At 39.4% G+C, this 19,877-nt stretch overlaps 1 protein-coding gene across 2 annotated transcripts; it reads right to left on the reverse strand.

Moving 5' to 3' along the window:
* Nucleotides 1-23: 23 nt before the first annotated feature.
* On the reverse strand, nt 24-19,168 carry camk1a (calcium/calmodulin-dependent protein kinase Ia). Of its 2 annotated transcripts, none has more exons than XM_061042969.1 (12): nt 18,943-19,168; nt 16,980-17,098; nt 7,710-7,841; nt 6,440-6,514; nt 5,752-5,890; nt 5,524-5,650; nt 5,041-5,116; nt 4,842-4,954; nt 4,677-4,755; nt 3,746-3,833; nt 3,345-3,575; nt 24-2,747 (listed from the first exon to the last, which is right to left on the reverse strand). In XM_061042969.1, the coding sequence occupies exons 2-11, from the start codon at nt 17,063-17,065 to the stop codon at nt 3,372-3,374; spliced, it is 1,119 nt and encodes a 372-aa protein (XP_060898952.1). In that variant the 5' UTR covers nt 17,066-17,098; nt 18,943-19,168; the 3' UTR covers nt 24-2,747; nt 3,345-3,371. The 2 variants fall into 2 exon arrangements, with proteins under 2 accessions (XP_060898952.1, XP_060898951.1); XM_061042968.1 differs by having other exon boundaries at nt 3,401-3,575; nt 18,943-19,165.
* Nucleotides 19,169-19,877: the final 709 nt, after the last annotated feature.

A 19,877-nucleotide genomic window follows, 5' to 3' on the forward strand; every position in this document is an offset into this window, starting at 1 on the left:
TTTCATGACGACAGAACACACAATGCATAGACAAGGAAGTTTTATTTCATTCCTGCAATCGTAACTCTGTGGGTACAAATCGTATTTTCTTACATCTTGTTCAATAACCCATGATGCATTGCATCCATACATTTGTAGCTCAAAACAGCTTTTACAAAAAAGGATATACAATATATACTTATATTTATATATATAATATACAGGTGTTTCTTTTATGCATTTAGATGTGTTTGTAATGGGTAAAACAAGCATTTTTTTTTCAAGTTAAAAAAAAGTCAAGTGGAAACAAATCTCAGTTCAACATAAGGTTATTACCAAACAAATAATCGCCAAAGTCATCAACATTGGCTTTCTTACATTTAACATGAAGCCCTTCACACACAATTTGCATATTTTCCACAATTACAGTCACGTAAATCCAGAGTGATTCCATTATTTTACTGCACGAGGGACCTGTATGTTTCAATGACATTTATGGGAACTCATTTGAAGTGGACAAAACATATTTTTAATAGCTTGTTGGCTAAAGCTCTACGGCTAACAAAAGTACTGTAATGTGACGACATACCCAAAATAAATAACAGTATGATTTATATCTTTAGCTAGTTGTTGCGGGGAGAACAAAGCCTCTGATTTGTTTTCTTTACAAGTTGCTGAAACATTGCCATCCGTCATCTGAGTCATAAATTCATAAGATAACGTATCTGAATATAGAGTTAAACATCTCTACTTCCCCTTATGGCTTTGGTTTATATACTGCGGATGAGGACAAATCAACCTTGAAGGCTAATTCCAGGGCTGACAGGAGATGTATCCTGCATCATTTCCATGTTTTATACTGTGGCTGGCACTTTAATTTATGTATACTTTTCCTGCTTGTGCCTGGGAATCAGACAGGGATACATAGTTTAATCATTCTTACATGTACAGCAAGAAAACTGACAGGAAGAAAAAAAAAACATTTGAGTGAAAAATAAACGAGAAAAAAAAGTTAGAGACTTGACCATCTTAGTGGATGCAAATGATAAGTCCACTGTGCTGTGTTGTACTTTGTCAACCACATTACTTCTTGTGTTACTCACTTCACATTATATAGCTCAAAATTACAGTATTACAATTTTTTTTTTCAATACAACAGAGTAATAATATTCATGTGTGTTTATACTAATTGATCATCATTCATGTAAACATATTTAACCAGGTCATGCAAACAGTAGACCAAAACTTCTTCCACTAGAGGTGCACAGCACAGAGCAGGCAGAGCGCCCAGACTGAGATCCCTGACACTCAGCATCAAACACAGAGACCGACAGCAGGCTGATCAGACGCTTGTCAGGAACTGAACAGAGAGAATGAGCGTGATATGATATATATATATATTTTTTTAAATAGGCGTGAATGCACCTTCAAAACAATTCCTCCTCTGAGGTCAGATTCCTGTGAGTTTATAACAGGGATCTCAGTTTGAGCCTCGGAAAAGAGAACAGTCATAAAACTTAAAAAAAAAAAAAAAATTAAAGTCTTCTCTTGATATTCATACATTTCGATGTTTCCCGCCAAAAAAAAGCATGCAAACACTCCATATCAGAACCACCCATCGCAAACCCAGTCTGAGCCAGAATATAGAGTCCAAAACACCCTGAAACATCTCCTCTTTCCAAAAAGACTTTGAAGTAAATACTTATACAAAACAGAAACCATAAAAAGGGAAATTCCAGTATTTTTTAACCTCTGCCCTTTTTTTAGTGGTGTTTGTGTTCTAGGTTTTAGCAGTTTTGAAATCGCTCCAGTATTGCCGTAACAAGGCTTTCATGGCTACAATGTAATCCTTCGGGGCATTCACAGGTGAGCTGGTTTGAACCACTAAAGGTATTTCTTTTTGCCATTTACAGGCTCCTATTATTCTTAACAAAAATATGACCTAGGTTAAAATATACATGAATTCCTCTTTAAACAAGAAAAAGGACCGAGTGGCCGATCTGAACACGCTGGGCTGGTGGCATCAGCAGTGAAGACACGCCTTCAAATGAACTCTATGTAACAGCTACCTGGTCAGTGACTACACTGAGCAACACTGACGGATATCAAGACAAGCAGGAGTAAATTTAAGCACTGTGTGTCTCTTTGTGCCCTGTCAGGCAGAAGGCTGCCATTAATGTAGAGGGTGTGGACTGACAACAGTTGGAGTTAGAGGTAGATGTGACGGATAATCAGAAAACCAAAAGAAAGATTATATTAATGCATTGACTTCAAGTTAGACTTCAGGCTGATCGTCTTCTTGAAGCCACTTGTTTTAAATGTGAACCCTGTCTGCTACAGCTACATTAGGCACAACTACATGTTTAGTTGCTTAGAGGGTTTATTTCAGGATAATCATGCAGAGAGGCCTTTTTCAAAAAAACAGCTGTGCATTCTGTTCTGCAGTAAAGATAAGCTTGATCTGTGAATCTCGAGTACGGATGTTTTTTTTTTTTTGTTAGGTTTCTGGGATAAAACTTGTGGCATGATTCTCCACACTGTGACAGTGACCTGCTTGCTTGTGGACCCTGCCTGACAGCTGCTCTGCATTCCTGGCCAGACTGGGCGGGGCGGGCTCTGTACGCTCCAGGGGTACAATGTCACCATGACAACGGGAGTTTGTGCTCAGACGCGACTGGCTGGCCGGCAGCAGTAAGTGCAGCTTCTCAGGCTGTCCCGATCTGCGCTGCCCTCGTTGCTTCCCCGGCGCCCGTCCTCGTAGTGGGACACTGAAGGTTAAAAAAAAGAAGAAGAAGTAAATTCAAGTTTAATTCTGATGATTTTTCAAAGCGGTTTTAATTTTTATGTTTGAGGCTATTCCCGTTAACAGTCTTAAAAAAAAAAATGAAGAGAACCTGTGTAGAGAAAAGGAATACTTGTCCCCAGCAAAGCAAGCTTCAAATAAGTCATATTTTTCAAAATAAATCATTTTCCAAAGTCATTTTGTGGCGTATTCTGAATAAAAGTCAATAGCTAAATTATTGTTTCTGGCATTGTAGGGATCTATTTTTGAGCCACAGTGCAGCAAACCAAATGCCTGCTTATTCTTCTACAGATGCTTGTTAATTAACAATTGTGTAGCCGAGGATTGCTGCTAATAAAGTGTGCAGGAAAGACAAACATTTAGTAGCAAGTCTAGAGGATCTTTTGAGGATTTCATCTTCTACAGAACTATGTAAATACTAGCAACATATCTACCTCTGTTAAGGTGAAAGGCACTACGAGTCACCTAGCTGTTATTAGCTTGGCTGTTGACATGAGTGCTATTTACAAGTTGACAAATTGTGATCACAGTAACTTTGATGTGTGTTACTAGCTTATCTTACCAACATTTAACCACATCCTGTGTGGCTTTATTCCCGTAAGTGAACTGTGCACTTACAGCTCTCCTCCTCCCCGTTCCCAAGCTCGTCTTCCTCCTCCTCCTCCTCCTCTTCCTCCGGGAGCAGAAGTCCATGGCAGGGACTGGTGGGAGTAATCTGGCTTGGTCCCTCGAGACTCGTGCCCAGCTGCAACCTCCGCATGTGGCGCACCACTGCTGTGGCATTAAATGCTTGCTGCACGGACGGAGTGTGAGATGGAGAGAGAGGGAAGGGGGAAGCAAAGGGAAAAAAGCTTTCATGTCTGACAGCTAGCGATGGAGAAAAACAGCACCAGCATACAGAATGTGCAGTAACTCCTGCCAATCTTCATTCTGCTCTATCAGCAGGTTGCTCTTTGCACTGACCTTCCATTTACTTTTAGCGAAGTTCTTCTTGATTTGAGCACTGACAGATTCATGGATATTCTTGTCCAGAGCTGTGTCTCCACAGATCCTGCAAAGTACACGAGCATGAAAGGAAGTTTACAGTTAACTGAGGCACTTGATAAAGTGTATCACCAAAACGCTCAGCATTAGCTGCCTCCATTTTCTCAAATATAAAGATCCGATACTAAACTTTGTCATGAAGATAAGAGAGTAAACCAAATATCTTGGAGTGTCGAATACTATATTTGAAACTGAGTCAACCTTCAGCTCTGAGAATTTCCAAGTTTTGCGATTTCTTTTTATTACTGAGACGTTTTTGTAGTGAAAGAGGAGATTTGATAGAAAAAATGTACGGCTTGTTGAGAATAAAACGTTTATAGCAGCAGCCATGCGTCATATTCATGATCAATTATTGGATTGTCTTTTTGTCATGTTTATTCAGTTTGCAAAATGTCAAAAAATACCTAGAAATATTGATTTTCAAAAGCATAAAATGATGTTCAACAGGAACATCTAAACCACAATGATTAACAATAATAATAATAATAATAATTTATCCTTTATTAATCCTGCAAGGGGAAATTCAATTTTACACTCTGTCTAACATGAACACAAACATAGGCCGAAATACACCCACAAACAGGATCCTGTGGACATGCATTAATGGAGAGGTCTCACAGTGAGGGGGCCTTGCTCAAGGGCACCTCGGCAGTGCTCAGGAAGTGGACTGGCACCTCTCCAGCTACCAGACCAACTTCCAGACTTGGTCCATGCTGGGACTTGAACCGGCAACCCTCCGATTCCCAAGCCAAGTCCCTACAGACTGAGCTACTGCCGAAAGGATGAGTTTCAGCGTATCTTTCTCATTATTCTTTAAATACAAAGACAATGAATGTTTTGACCCTCTCACCATGGATGCTGCAGGGCCTGCTCACATGTGTATCTCTTCATAGGCTCTTTTTCCATCAGGTGACAGATAAAGTCTTTGGCTGCAGACAGTGATGAAGTTCAAGTTGTTACAGTTACCACTCTGTTTTTCAGTGGTGTCAAAATGGGAGGTGTTTTTTGTTCATACCTGAATCTGAAATATCATCCCAGTACGGAGAGTCAAATTCATACTCTGCTTTGAGAATCTGCTCGAATAACTTGGCATCATTTTCATCATAAAATGGAGGATATCCACATAACCTGAGGAAGATTCAGAACAAAGTCAGAATTAGGGAAACGGCGGTCTCTTTACTTTACCGCCCAAAGATGAAGTAGCTCAGACTCACAGAATGTAAGAAATAACTCCTATCGACCAGCAGTCCACCGCTTTGCTGTACGGCTTCTGAGCGAGAACCTCGGGAGCTGTGAACCACAAACACACACGCGCACACACACACACACACACACACACACACACACACACACACACACACACACACACACACACACACACACACACACACACACACACACACACACACACACACACACACAGGAGTCATCAGGAACAAGTGGAAATAAATACAACACAGCGCAGCAGTGAGAGTAAATTCAAGTAATCTTAACCTCTCAGTCCTACCATATGGTCTGTTAGGTCACGTTAAACAGGTAAGAACCCTTCTGAAACACTTACAATTGACTGAGCAGTGGATGAAAGAGCCTCTCACACAGGCATGAATAAAGAGGGGAGTTGAGCTCAAACAGAAGAGCTGAGCTCTTATGAAAGAGATGAGGGGCAGGGGAGGAGGGGAGAAGAGAGTCTGACTTACCCACATATCCTGGAGTACCACACGCTGTGGACATGACACTTCCTGCCCCCTCGATCTTGGACAGACCAAAGTCACTGATCATGATTTTGGAGTCTTCGTCCATACTGTAATACAGCAAATTCTCTGGCTGCAAAAAAACAAGAAGGAGAAGGTTTACGTTTATAGAGAAGGGATCAACTGCAGGCCAGAAGGAGCTGATCCATTCCTGTCTTCCTTGAGCAGTGATACCTTCAAGTCTCGGTGAACGATCCCCATGTCATGGAGATATTTGACTGCATCTAAGATCTGGTGGATGAGTTGGCTGGCATCTCTCTCTGTGTAGAAACCTTTCTCCACGATCCGGTCGAACAACTCACCTCCGGACACCCTGCCAGGCGAAAATCAGGGAAAACAGCCAAATAGTAATTTTTTAAAAAACATAAATTAAACCTCTAGTTCAAACCCCTTCAACAAGCATCTACCTACCACTGATAACAAATTGATGCTGTAATATCAAATATTAATTCAACCTTAGGAGTACTTTGAAAAACACATTTTCACCAAAAAATCTGAGTCTAAATAGAAATGTGCTTAAATAAAAATAGACAAGACAATAGTTTTGAGCATACTAAATATAATACATAAGAGATACTTAGAAATATATATAACAATAAATGTGGAAAAATCTTTTTTTTTATAGTTTCAAAGGGAAACAGAAGAATTTACAATGGTGGAAAAACCGTACAACATTATATTATTATTTTGAAGCTTAAAAAGGGAAATGGGATGATAATTAAGATGTGAACTTACAAACTGATTAACCACAATCCTTTGATAGCAATATTTCATTGCTTAAAACAAAAAAACGTGCTACTTGAAATGCATGTGATCTGTTATCTAATAGTCTGTTGTGTTATGTAAAGGATGCAGAACTCACAGCTGCATGACAAGATATAGATGAGATGTACTTTCAAAGATGTCCTCCAGTGACACAATGTTTGGGTGCTGTATTCTGCGGATGATAAAATGGGGGGGAAAAAAGATATTCGATAAGACATGTTGCATTTTTAATTGAGCCACATTTCTCTAATGCTAACTGTCAGTTGGACACCAGATGGCATTCTTGCTACATAATTCAGACTTTAGAGTGCTCCGTTCCCTCTCTTCTATGGAAAGCCTACAGTCAGTTCGGATCACACCTATTAGTTTGCCCTGATCTCGGAAAAATGTGAACGAAAAAAATGCCTCTCAGATCAAACAGAGGAGATTTAGATTCAGTTGAAAACCTCTTTCTGGGAAACAAGAAAATGCTCAGTGTGTGCAGCTAGAAGCTTTAACAAAGAACAGCTTTGGAGATTACAGCATTAGGGTTTGACAAAAATGACTACAACACATGCTAGACTCCATGGCTGCAGTTTATTTGCCATTGCAATGTGAGCATTTGCAAAAAAATAACTAAGAAAAATCAATAAATAAGAAAAATTACTTTATAAGGAAAAGCTATCAGCTACCTTCAGACGTACAAATTGGTGCCGTTTTTGATGGAAAAATGATGGAAAAGCACATAGAGAGAAATTTTGAGAGAGAGTTTGAGCTGATATGTAGTCTTTCATTTTTGTTTGCTGCACTTCATATTGTTATTGCAACAACAATTCATTGTTATGAATCAGCCATCAGACTGTCAGGCCAATCTCCTGGCTCACAAGGCAAGTTAAGAGCATGTGAACACCCCATCTGTGTCACACAACAGAAGCTGAGAGAGGCTAATGTCACTAGTAGTTGAATCAGAGAACTCCTTTAGATCAGATCATTTATTTTACTTTCTCTAGCAAACATTTCTCTCTGATTGATTCCATGCTGGCTTTAAGAATTTGGCAAAACTCCACTCCTCCCTTTCCTCCATATCTTTCTCCCCCCCCACATCTCCAACCTCTCTGTCTCTTCTCTTTCTTCAATACTGCTGCGGGGAACTCCACACCATCTCCGCCTCTGTGTGCAGTTGCCCTGGCAACAGGGACACTAAAAATAGGTCTATCTTCTTTACTCCTGACATTTCCGGTGCACAATCCTACTGTTTCTACTGACACCATGCATTTATTTAGTCACACATTCAATTGACCCCTTGCATGAATTCTGCATCTGTTTGCACATAACACCGAATCTGTTCCTGAAGCTGGACACGTGGCGAGGAACTCAGGTGAACTCACCTGTGCAGTACGGCGATCTCATTCTCGATGTTGTTCTCTTTGCCTTCCAGCGCTTTCTTGGGGATGCACTTGATGGCCACAAGCCTCTGGGTCCCCCGCTCTTCGGCTAGAACCACCTCTGAGAAAGCTCCCCTAAAACAGAGGCACGCACACACACACACACACACACACACACACACACACACACACACACACACACACACACACACACACACACAAATTATGCAGACAAAGGAGAGAAGAAAAGGAATGTGTGGGAGTGAGGGGTGAAATGGACAGTGTAGGATTTATTCTTCTCAGGCTGATGGGTTGAAAGAAAAAAACAAAGCCACTAAAAAGATAGAATATTCTCCTTTTTATTTTAGTGCCAATTCATTATTTTGTTTGACTCCCACGCAAAAAAAAGTCCATTTATAAGATTTTAAGGAGCCTTTAGAACTTAAAAAAAGGTCTCCCAACTACCCACAACAACAGAGCTTTTTAAAAAAGATCTCAAAATACCCTCCATTCAGCCATCTGTGTGTGTGTGTGCGTGTGTGTGTGTGTGTGTGTGTGTGTGTGTGTGTGTATGTGTGTGTGTGTGTGTGCTAAAATGATTTCTGTGAGTGTGAGTGGTGTTCATATAAATAATTCAAAATGATGACAGGTTTTTGGGGGTTTGAGAGAAAGCTCAGGAGGTGAAGCAATAGTCACATCAAGACATTTTTAGTAATATCAGTTGTTGTAAAAAAAAGGGAACTATTTTTAATCCGTTGAATAATAGATAGAGTAAATGTAGATTCTGAGGGAGACTAGACTGCGTTATGGATTATCGTGATGTTGAGAGGGGAGAATAGTGTGTATTTACACAGTCTCCCTCCAGAAGTGTGGGAGGGAGCTCAGGAGGAGGCATGAACACACACACGCACATTGTTAGCAACCGCAGGGATCCTTCACATGTGAATGAAATGGCGCTGTCATGCAATGCACAGTGGAAGTTCAATGTTCATGTCCTGGCAAATATTTCCTCCTCTTTGTCCCTCTGTCACACTGTGGAGGATGTGAGGAGCTCAACTTAAGTACGCGACGTTGAAAGGAAAAGGATGGATGCTGTTGTCATAGTAAACGCTCAGTGTGGAGCTGTGGTAATCCCTGAGATGTCTTTGTACTGTGGCCATCTTGTGCTCAACGAACCATCGCAGCAGAAGCGTTTCATGCACATGAGGAGAGACGATTCTCACTCACATCTTGTGTTTCATTCGCTTAAAAGTCCTGAAAATAATCTCCGGGCCAAATTGTATAAAGCTCCCACAGTCATCGACCAGTAAAAGCATTTTAATGTGTTTAAACCTCCAGTATTAACGGGCAAGATTCCCTCAGAGGGTCAAAAGCACCAATCTTCTATTATTGGTGAGTGGAAATCTATACAATCTTAGTGGATGTTTAAAATAGTAGGAAGGAGAGTATGTTTGCCTTTTTCTTTTAAAGGTCTATTTTTGGGCTTTTTATGCCTTTATTTTAGCGATAAGACAGTGGATAGAGTCGGAAACCAGAAGGGAGAGAGAGGGGGAACAACATGCGGGAAGGGAGCCACAGGTCGGATTCAAACCCGGGTCACCCGTCAGGAGGACCACAGGCCGTGTACATGGGGCACGCCCACTAACCACTACGCTATAGCGCCCTAGAAGGTTTGGCTTTTTACTTCAAATCCAACAACATTATTTTTTTGTTAGGGAAATATAAAAGGCACAATGAGAGCTGTTTGTTTTTGTTGTAAACAAACTATTCAAAAAGTGGACCCTCCTCCCTGGCCCAATGATAATATTAGCTTCCCCTTAGATGCATGTGTACAATCTGGCACCTGGTTTCCAAGTTTGTTTGAGTCCCTTATGTTATTGGCTTGGGAATACATATCGACTGCCCAAAGGTTGTCACTCAAAAATGTCCTGAACATAATGATGTAAGAAAACACAGGCAGGGAAGTGTCTTTGATAAAACTGACACACACTTCTAATAGGTCTTATGATAGAGAGGGATTATTTTCATATGAGTCTTCGCGTTGTTATTCAGGAATATCCTTTTGTTGATTTACATTTTAGCTTAAGCTAGCAAGGTTAAGCTAGTTAGCATCAAAATGAATCAATGGTCATTATGGCTGTCCTCAACAAAAGTGGTACGCAGTGCCTTTTGTAGCAAAAGAGTTATAAATTCGCTAACAAATAAAAACAATTCTAACAGAAATGTCACAAATCAGGAAGGCGCCAGTAGCCTAGTGGTTAGTGCGCACACCCCATATACGGAGGCTAAAGTCCTCTAAACGGGCGGCCTCAGCTCAAATTTGACCTGTGGCCTAACATATCATTCCCCACTCTTTCTCACCCTGATTTCTGACTCTATCCCCTGTCTTTTCTCTAAAATAAACCTTTAGAAAAAGAGAAAAGTCACAAATCATAACCTACACCACAATAACTAATTTAAATAATTTTTTGAAAACTTAAAGATGACAGTGACAAAACTATCAGTGGAGTAAATGATATATGATCACATTGTCAAATTTCTTGGTTTGTGACAATAATTTGTTTTCGTTGATTCTCCATTGACTAAAACACATTAGCAATAAATACAATACACATTATGTCAAGATATCATTTTCAGCAATTCATTGAGTGCTTATTCTACTGTAAAACCCTGATTAGTATTTTGGACTCAAGTCTTGTCTATGACCTGATCCATGCATTAATTATACTACTCATACAATTTAAAAAAATGCTTGTACAAAGAGTTTGCTGCTGTTGCTGTGAGACACATTATAATTAACTACCCAGTTGCTAATTTCTACTCGACTCAGTAGGGGTTTGCACTCAGGAGGTTTCAGGACAGAAACACTAGAAGTGAGAAAAGAGGAAGCTACTGTAGCTGCACTGAAGTGACGAGTTAAGAAGAAATAAGTCAATAAGTTATTAGATAAATTACAAGATTATGAGTCCTTGTTCTGAAGCACAATAGCTGAAGGTCATTTTGTTTTTGTATTGATTAACTAGACTCGCACAAAATATTTTAGCCTTTTTTTGATTTTTAAACAGATACATATTCAGACAGACAGACACGCAAACACAGACAGACACACAGACACGGACAGATGAAGCATTACATAACTGTCCTGTGTCTGTTTATCATGCATCTGTAACAGTGTGATGGTGTCTGCCCCACAGCCATCAGCACAACATGGACACAACAGCATGGTTCTCTGCACACATCCTCTCCATCACTCTCTCTCTCTCATACACACACACAGATCCAAGTTGTTGTTGGGAGACACTGAAATCCCAGCTGTCCTTATGGGAAAATATTGATTCACACGCTCTCATATCGCTGTCAGCGTCTCTCAGTGCTTTTGATAAGTGTGCTCTTAATTCAGTCTGAAATGTCTTCGAGGCTTCACCTTACACTACATTATAATGATGTTTAATGTGACGTGCTGTTAGTCGAATTGGCTACTTAGAATAATGCTGCACTGTAAGCTGTAAACAAACTCAAGATAGACATTGACATACAGTTAGGCCTATCTGTAGATCAGCTAGGTTTGATGGCTAACTTCTTCTGAAGGGATTTCATCAGAGATGCACCAATCCACTTTTTTTCAGTTCAGATCCGATTCCGATACATATGTACCCCTAAAAGGCATAATTGTAGATTGCACGATGGTTTTCCTACTGGCAGTGGAGACGCAGGATTTGTTCTATAGATATACCTCGTTATGATTTTTTTTTAAATATTCCCTGATTTTGGCAGATTTGGGTCAGATTTGTCAATCATATTTAATATTATGATAAATTCTTTACATAAGCTCCTGTGAGGAACTTTTTTCTTGCTCCGTATGTGTAAGTATTCAACAATAACAAAAAAAATCACCTAACTGGCAATCTTTACTGTGGAAAAATAGTCTGTTTCTGCAGCCTGCAGTCAATCACTTCATCTGACACCTACCCCCCTGCAGCTGTTTCGTACAATAATATTAACAATATAGAAATAAAATAATGTGTCACTGATGGTCCCCTTTGCTTTTGATGTTCATAAAGAGACATCAGTATTAATTTCACACTGTTTCACTACCAGCTAAAAACTCCTCACAGGAGCTTTAAGCCAGGTGATACATTAAGAAGCTAGCATTAGCTTGATCAGTTGGTTCAGTTTTCTAGTACTCAACACTCATCATTACATTGATTGATTGACACATCAGATTTTTAGAAGTACATTGTGTGGCGCCAATTTCCAAAGAATATACATGAAGGTTGAACTCGTGAAGACATGTTAACACTTACTAAATAGTGAGTTACACCAGATGTTCCAAACTGTGAGAAAAGTCCTCCCTTCATTTTGAGTGACTTCTTGCTAGTTTTAGTCTGACAAGCTATATAATTCAGTTGCACCACTCAAATCTTTGGAAATATCTTACCTAAAAATGTTTTAAGTAATTTGTACATCTGCAATGAAGTGTAATCTTTGGCATCATTCAATAAGAAAATATTTGACAATAAAAAGCTTACAACATTCTACAAGTGCAATGCAGACCTGAAGACTTCAAGTGCACGTCTGCAATCAATTCTTTGTTCAAGGTCGGCCAACACCTTTAGCAAAATGACCACAAATATTCAGATGCCATCAGTAAGTTGTATTATATGATGTATTACTCACTTCAATATGCTCTGCGGTTTTACAGTTTTAATTCAACACTGGATAAAGACTTTTTTATGAAAGCCAAGCTTGTACGTAATTCAAGGCAACGTTAGCAGCAGCAATTCAAGGATCAAGAATGTGATAATAATAAATCCCTTTGCACTCAAAATAATTGATGTTTGCTGCAATGGAAGAAATCATTAACTCGTGTTTTTTTAAATAAAACCATTCATCATCTATCAACCTGCTGCAGACACTTACACATCCATCACTCTATCGATCCCATCGGATGCTAGCGCTCCCTTCAACCCCAACATGTCTCCAAGTCCCAAAAAAAGCTTTCTCTTTTTAGCTTAATCCATTTTGTGAGTGTGTATTTATGTGTGTTTTTGAGAGAGGAAAAGAGAGGGCAGGGAGGAGATTAGTGTACAAAACATCTCTAGGTCACAGCACAACCCCACTCCAAATATTCTCCAGTCATTCTTACAACAGCCTGATTATGAAAAATAGTTTTATATATTCATCTCAAAAACACTGGGACAAGACCATTCACAAATAATATGTTAAAAGTACATTTGTATTTCCTTCACTAAAAACATGTGTAGGTCAAACCTCTTAACTCCTCAACTCTTCACTATAAACCCACCTAACAGCACGAGTGCTTTCTAAAAGTGTTTGGAACTTCAGGGTCACAATGTTTATGCACATTATACACAGCCAGGAAAGTGACTGTTAAAGCAAGCCTCCATCGTGTGTTTCTTTTTAAGTATCTACCTCCACCAAAAAAAGTTCTGTTCTTGGTTCTATATCTTGAATGAAAGTAGAATTATATATCAAGTTCTGGCTGGATTTACATTGAAGTTGGTGGAAAGATGTAGCAAAAGGGACAGGGAGGAACCTATTGCATTTTGCATCCTTACCAGACTCATGAACGAGCATCAGATGAGTAAGTGAATGTTATTGTTCAGTTAGGCATTAAACCAAAAATAACAGACACCCCAATAATCACAAAAATGGAAATCTGAGATGCTGATGCTTTATGTATACTGTAGGCAACATTGTATATTGAAATTATTGCTATAGTTCTGGGAATATGTCTCTACCAATAACAGTTATTTGCTTGAGGATTTTAATAAAATAAAAAGGGTGTATATGCCTTAAGAGGCCTGTGCTCCTCATTTTATTACTGTTACATTTCATAACTATCTTTTGTTTCCATCACATTTATATCTTGTGTCAAACATATTCTGTATATTTGAACTTTCACCGATGTCCTTCCTGATGACAAAGGATCGTTAAAAAATCTAGCCTATGACAATATAGCCTTTGATATTGCAATCAGAAGCTTTGAGAGGGTTGCCAGCACTGCTGCTGAAACTGAGAATCAACACCAAATTCTGTAGACCTTTGCAGGTATTTTTTTTTACCAAGTTCTGTATATGTAACAGGTAACGATTTGGTTTGGTAATGTTCAATAGAGGAGAGATTTAAAAGGAGAGCTCAGCATCAGCCATACATTTAATTCCACACGTGGTTGAGGTCTAAACAATTTTGTTAACAGGGCACATGCTCTTCATTTCTGTCATGACAAATCAGGTGCAAGTGCATCCATAAATATCACAACTCATGCCTTTATAAGTCTTACTTATCTGTCCTTACTTATAAGTCAATGACCAAAGTTACAATATAAGCATATTTTCATGGGACATTAAATCAAACTGTAAAGATACAGGGTTAGGGTGACAGTGAAAGGTAAATCAGCGGACCATTCTAGTGTTTACAACAATAACCCAACAACTTGGGTGAGCTGCTTTGCTCTCTCCTTCTGTTTTTACAAAAACTGTCTGGGTGGCTTCCATATCACAGTAAAGAAATCCAGAGTACATGAATGTCACTAAATGTGTTTGTGGTGTTTCGCCTTTATTTGACAAATACATGATCAGATATGAGGTACCATATTGACTGACTGCAACGCTTAAAAACTGAATCTTAACTCCTTAAAGGGCCCATCACGAAAGACTTATTTCCAAACTATTTCCTTTGTCTGTGTGGTTTCTTTCCTCCTCAAAAATAGCATTTTGAAAGGAGAGTCATGTTTGGAAATTCAAATTTAAAAATGTATGTGGGCAAATGGTGACAGACATGCTAACTGTAGAGGTGGGGATTCTTTTATCTGCTAAGGCCACCCTGAGGACAGCTTGTCCTGAAGTGGACTCTAAACAGGAGTAGAACTGCGAGAATGAGCTGGATTGGAATATAATATTTCAACATAAATCAATTAACTTCACACACTGAATTCCTGGATAAAGCTCCTCTGTAATCTGCCTTCCGAGCATAAGGAGCTTTCCTTCAACACATTAATTCTGCCCTCTGCCAGGTCCAACTACAATGACAGGAGGGAAGAAAATATTACTATAGCTTTTTTCTCCCCTCATGTTTTTCCTGAAATATGGGAATGTGGAATCCTGGCAACGCTCTTTTGAGTCCGTGTTACATAACCTTAAATATTATACTACAAATTAAAATGGCTGTTTTGAGTTCTTGTGAGTTGTAGTAAATTCAAAACAGAGGTTATCATGATTTAGCAGCAGCTATGCATCCTTCAAATAAACAGACAGAGACTGATGGAGCCTTATCTGATGTCCTCCTACAGTACTCCACAGAACCAGACAGCCTCGTCATCTACCCACTGCCGTTTCACTTTTGGATGGGGACCAGAGTAGCAAAGTCATTAAAATCTGATTCTGTTCTGCCTCTCTGGGGAAGCAGGTGTGATTTAGGGAAGACAGAAAACAACCACACTCCATATGGCGCATTCATGTCATCACAGGTGGATGTGTGCGAGGTCACTTGTACTTAGCGGGGGGTTGGAGGGGTGCCGCCTGGCCATCTGGGCTCAGTCCTGTACCCCTGGAGAGTACAGTCACAGGTCGCTGTGAGACCAGCCCTTACTATTACTGGCTGCAAGGCAACATTTACCCACTGAATGAAGATTAATTTAGCAGTTTAAAGCTAAAAGAAGATGTAATAAATCCTAATTTGAAAGTGAATAGTCTGTTTTTGGAGTTGCAATAACTAAAGCAATCGTTGTCAACATAAAGGTAAAATGAATTGAAGGGTTGCAACAAGACCTCTTGCCTATCAAAGAATCATTTGAGTTTTCATACAATTATGTTTTTCACACAATTCTAAGGCGACAGCTGCAGTATATGAGAACCTGACTTAGGTCCAAGCTTAAGTTTGCTCTTGTTCTGCTTTCTCTCACGTCTTCCAAATCAATAATCTGATGTGCAGAGGATGGTGCAGCTGGTTTGAATACATAAAAAAAAAAGACAGATTCAATTTTTTTCAATTACAGGTTTCATTGTGTTTTCTGGTGTGAATAGTATATGTGATACTTGTAGGCGGTAAGACAGAACAGCTGAATGTAGTCTCAGGGAAAGTGGCCGGATGAAAAAAGGGCTTGAAGACAAATGTTTGTCTCACTTGCTTCTTTCATAATGTCAGAATTATTATGAAGACCAAACTTTCTTTACAACAAATACAATACGACATCTGTATTGTATGGCTCGTTAAAGTTCCCAGTGTGAATCTGCTCTTAGCTATTAAAGTCAAAGTGGTTCGTTCAGTATGAAATTGGAAATAAAGTTACTTAGGCTCACAAAAAGGAAGGAAGAACAACTAAACAGACAATAATGCTCAGTAATAAACACACTCATTTGTAACCAGTCACACAAACAAAAAGGTATGCGCGAAGAGAACACAAGTAACGGTTGATTTGGCAGTGTCATTCTAAACTTGTGGACAGCATGGCTATGTTTGTTTACTATTCTGCTGTTTGCTTTATATTGCCTTTGACCAGTCCATATAAAGTTCTGTTCTCCATAGACTTTTTAAAGGCTCAGAAGGTCAGATTGACCAGGGAAATATTCATGAATGCTTCTAAGCAAAAGGGAAACAGTTGAGTCAGCATCAAACAAAAGCCAAGAATAAGACAAGTCTGAGTCAAAAAAAAAAAAGTGACAGACCCGTCCAAAATGTGACTCATGTTCCTTTGGAGTCCAGACTTTAATATGGCAGCCATGACAGCATGGACAGACGGGGAACGAATGAGTTGCTTTTAACCCCTCCAACTCTCCAACTTTTTGGCAAAACAATTTTCGTCAGTTGTTTTGCCAACTTTTGGTAAATTCCATTTTAAGGACAATGTTAGAACAACAACATATATAAAGAACAGATTTGGCAAAGTGTCTCTAGACATCACAGCATTTAAGAGTCAGCTCATCCAGTTCAAATTAAAGCATCCTAAATTTGGTTTCTAGATATGCCGATGATGTTTTGTGATACATCTCACTTCAAGGCATCCATCGCAACCTAGCAACCAGCACAATAGTGGAGCTTAAATATGTTATATTCAGCCTATTTGAAAGTCAAGATCATTGTACCTTTCATAAAAAAGTGTCCTTGTTATTTGATGTAGCGACTGAGACAAGCTGAGGTGTTCTGGACCCTCAAAGGACTTTGGCCTCGGGTGCAGTTGGCCCCACTTTATCCCCTCAGGTAATCCAACCTCACCCTGAAACCAGCGCTATAGTATCTATCAGAGCAACTTACGTTCCCAGCACTTCTTTGAAGTCATAATGTTCTTTGATGTCTGATGTCTTCTTTTTCCATCCATTTCCATCCTCTCCGAGAGGCATTCTACAACGTGGATCGGATTCACCACACTACAGCTGCAGGGCAAAAGAACAGAATTAAAACAGACTCAAAATCAAGTTATGCTGCATTGTGTTATCAAAACCAGATCACTCAATGATACAAATTTGTTAAAGAGACCGAGGCTTTTGATGAAGACAAGACAGCAGTTTCCTAAAAGGCAACAACGTTCATTATCCTGCTACAATTATTCTACAGCACAGTGGGGAGAAGAGTAGATAAGACTTGACTTGAAATATTATACAACAGTCAATGTGCACTCATGCACTGCTTAATGCAATTAATTAAATGACTTAGAGTGGTACTCTGCGTCAGTAATAGTTCAATATGTCCATCACAGTTTGGTTGACTGATTTGATTGTAGCATAATTCTTCTTCCATTAAATAAACCATTGATTTTTCATGTAAATTGTTCTGCTTCACGGCTCATGCTTGTATTTCTTAGACCACTAAGTTTAATTGGACTGGATGCCAAGTAGGCACGATATGAGAAAGATATGAGATGTGAGGCAACATCGTTCAAAATCGCAATAAGGATACGACCTTCAATAAATTATCAAAAATGAACAGTGCATGCAGCACAGTTTCTACGTCTATCTGCTGTCCTTCATGTTTTTCACCATACCTGTATTTGCATAATATCCCCCCAAAACTATTTTTTTCTCCACTTAAGTGGCACCAAATAATGTGAGGATAGCTGACAACAAATTTGGGCTTCATCTGACTAAATAGAAATGATTTGAAAGCATGACGATTACTGTACACCCAGGCCTCCATCCAACTGTTAACATGTACCAGCTGAGGGACAACGCATTGATAGGCTACACTATAACTGTTTTATTCTATTTTTTTCATATAAAATCTGACTTTTGTGATGTGTTTATTATGAATGCTCATGTCGCAATTCGGATAAAATTGCGATTTATTGTGCAGCCCTAATGCCAAGACAAACATACTACAGTTATATAAGAAAGATGACTGATTAATCTACTGTATTAATGAAAAAGAAAATAAAGAAGCTGTAGTCTCTTACTAATTGAAAATCTTTGCTCTTGTGCTCTACTTTATATCTGACACACGGGGATTTAGATTAAAATAACTTTTGTACGGTGAAGCAAAATGTTATTGAATTAAAATAATTAATGAATAAGAATAAAAGCATCAACAGGAAATTGATCAAGACAAAATTACACCTGCACACATACAAGAAGACATGACCACAGCTTAAAGCTATGAAGCCACAACCCACAACGACTACAGTTACTGACAACCATCAGGTAATAAGAAATAGCAACTCATAACATCTTGAAAGTAGGGCAAACAGTGCAGCAGAAGAGGGACCACATATGAAACCATCTCATAAAATAAGTGCATGGTCTGTAGAGGCGGAAACCAGCTGAAGGACCTGTTCTATATTTAACATCTGAAGCATTAAACAACTAGAATGCTTTTACACATTAAAGCAAAATCTACCAATGCAAGAGCTGTCATTTAAGGAAGCTGAAGCTATTCCTCTGAGAAACATTTGCAGCTCTGCTCTGCATGAAGGCTGCAGGGCGTGAATGACAAGCAGGAGGTTGAGTGGGAATTAAAACGTTTCGCCGGTGCAATATGTCTGCATTACCGATATGAGTTCGATTTCGTGTCGGTGATCGCACAAGCAAAGGCTAGGGGAAAGGAAAGACAGTGTGGGTGTGCGAGCCTTGCTGCAGAGCTCAAGGGTACGACAGTCAAAGGAAGGCAGCATCTTTGGCTTAAATCAGCAGGCTGCAGAAATGCGACATGGACACTGCAGAGTTTTTGTCACCAAAAGAAGGCTGTTCATGCATTAAATGTGATGAAATACGAGGATAAAACGTACCTAAATGGCGATGTGTAGCTGTGATGTGCTCTCCTTCCCGCTGGGAGCGATGTGGTTGCTGTGCTGGTGCGCTTAGGCTTCTCCTGACGTCAAGATAAGCAGAGACGTCTGTGGACGTAGTGCAGCATAAAATCACTCACTGTTCTTTAAACAACGTGATCTGCGACTCTCCGTGTGGCAGCCAAGCCACACCGTCTGTTACGTGAACAGCTTTCTGGTACATCTACGCGTTAGTTTGTGAAAGCTTCCGGCAGGACTATGAAGACAAATGAAGATGCTTTACATATCACTGTGCTGTGCATGATGTATCAACACAAGCACACACATTAGCGGCCAGTAGGCTATACAGTGAGTCTTTGTGTATATGGATATTATTCACAGAGTGTTTTACCCAATAATGTCCACCTGCAGGGAATGACTGTATATTTGCCTCCGAGTCTTATAGCCTACAAGGCGACGCCCTGCTTCACTCACTCTCAGCAGCATCACACTCGTGGGACACTTTCCACAATCCCAAAACTGCCTGTGCGTCTCATTAGAGGGGTTGGAGTGGATGGATCAGACCAGCCGATCGAGTCTACGACATTACTGTTAATATAAGGTAGCCTATAACAAATGACAATGGTCTTACATGTTATTTGAGTTCATCCTACCCTTTGTTATTCTTTTTTTTTTTTCCACAAGAAAGAGTAGGCCTTTGTACCTCTACGTCTGTACCTTTGCAAGTGACAGAGTAAGTCACTTGCACCTGGACTTCATGGGCTCAGGGATATGGCAAGCCCTTTTAACATTAAAACAGTCTGGCTGACAAGTAGCAATTTAGTTTTTAATTGTGGAAATTACATTTCAACATGTCAAAATTTAATTTTGACATGTTGAAATGTTAATTCAAGATATCTGTAATTACATTCTTACATGTAATAATTCCAGGTCAA

Source organism: Labrus mixtus, chromosome 7, assembly GCF_963584025.1.
Source record: "Labrus mixtus chromosome 7, fLabMix1.1, whole genome shotgun sequence".
NCBI classification, from domain to species: domain Eukaryota; kingdom Metazoa; phylum Chordata; class Actinopteri; order Labriformes; family Labridae; genus Labrus; species Labrus mixtus.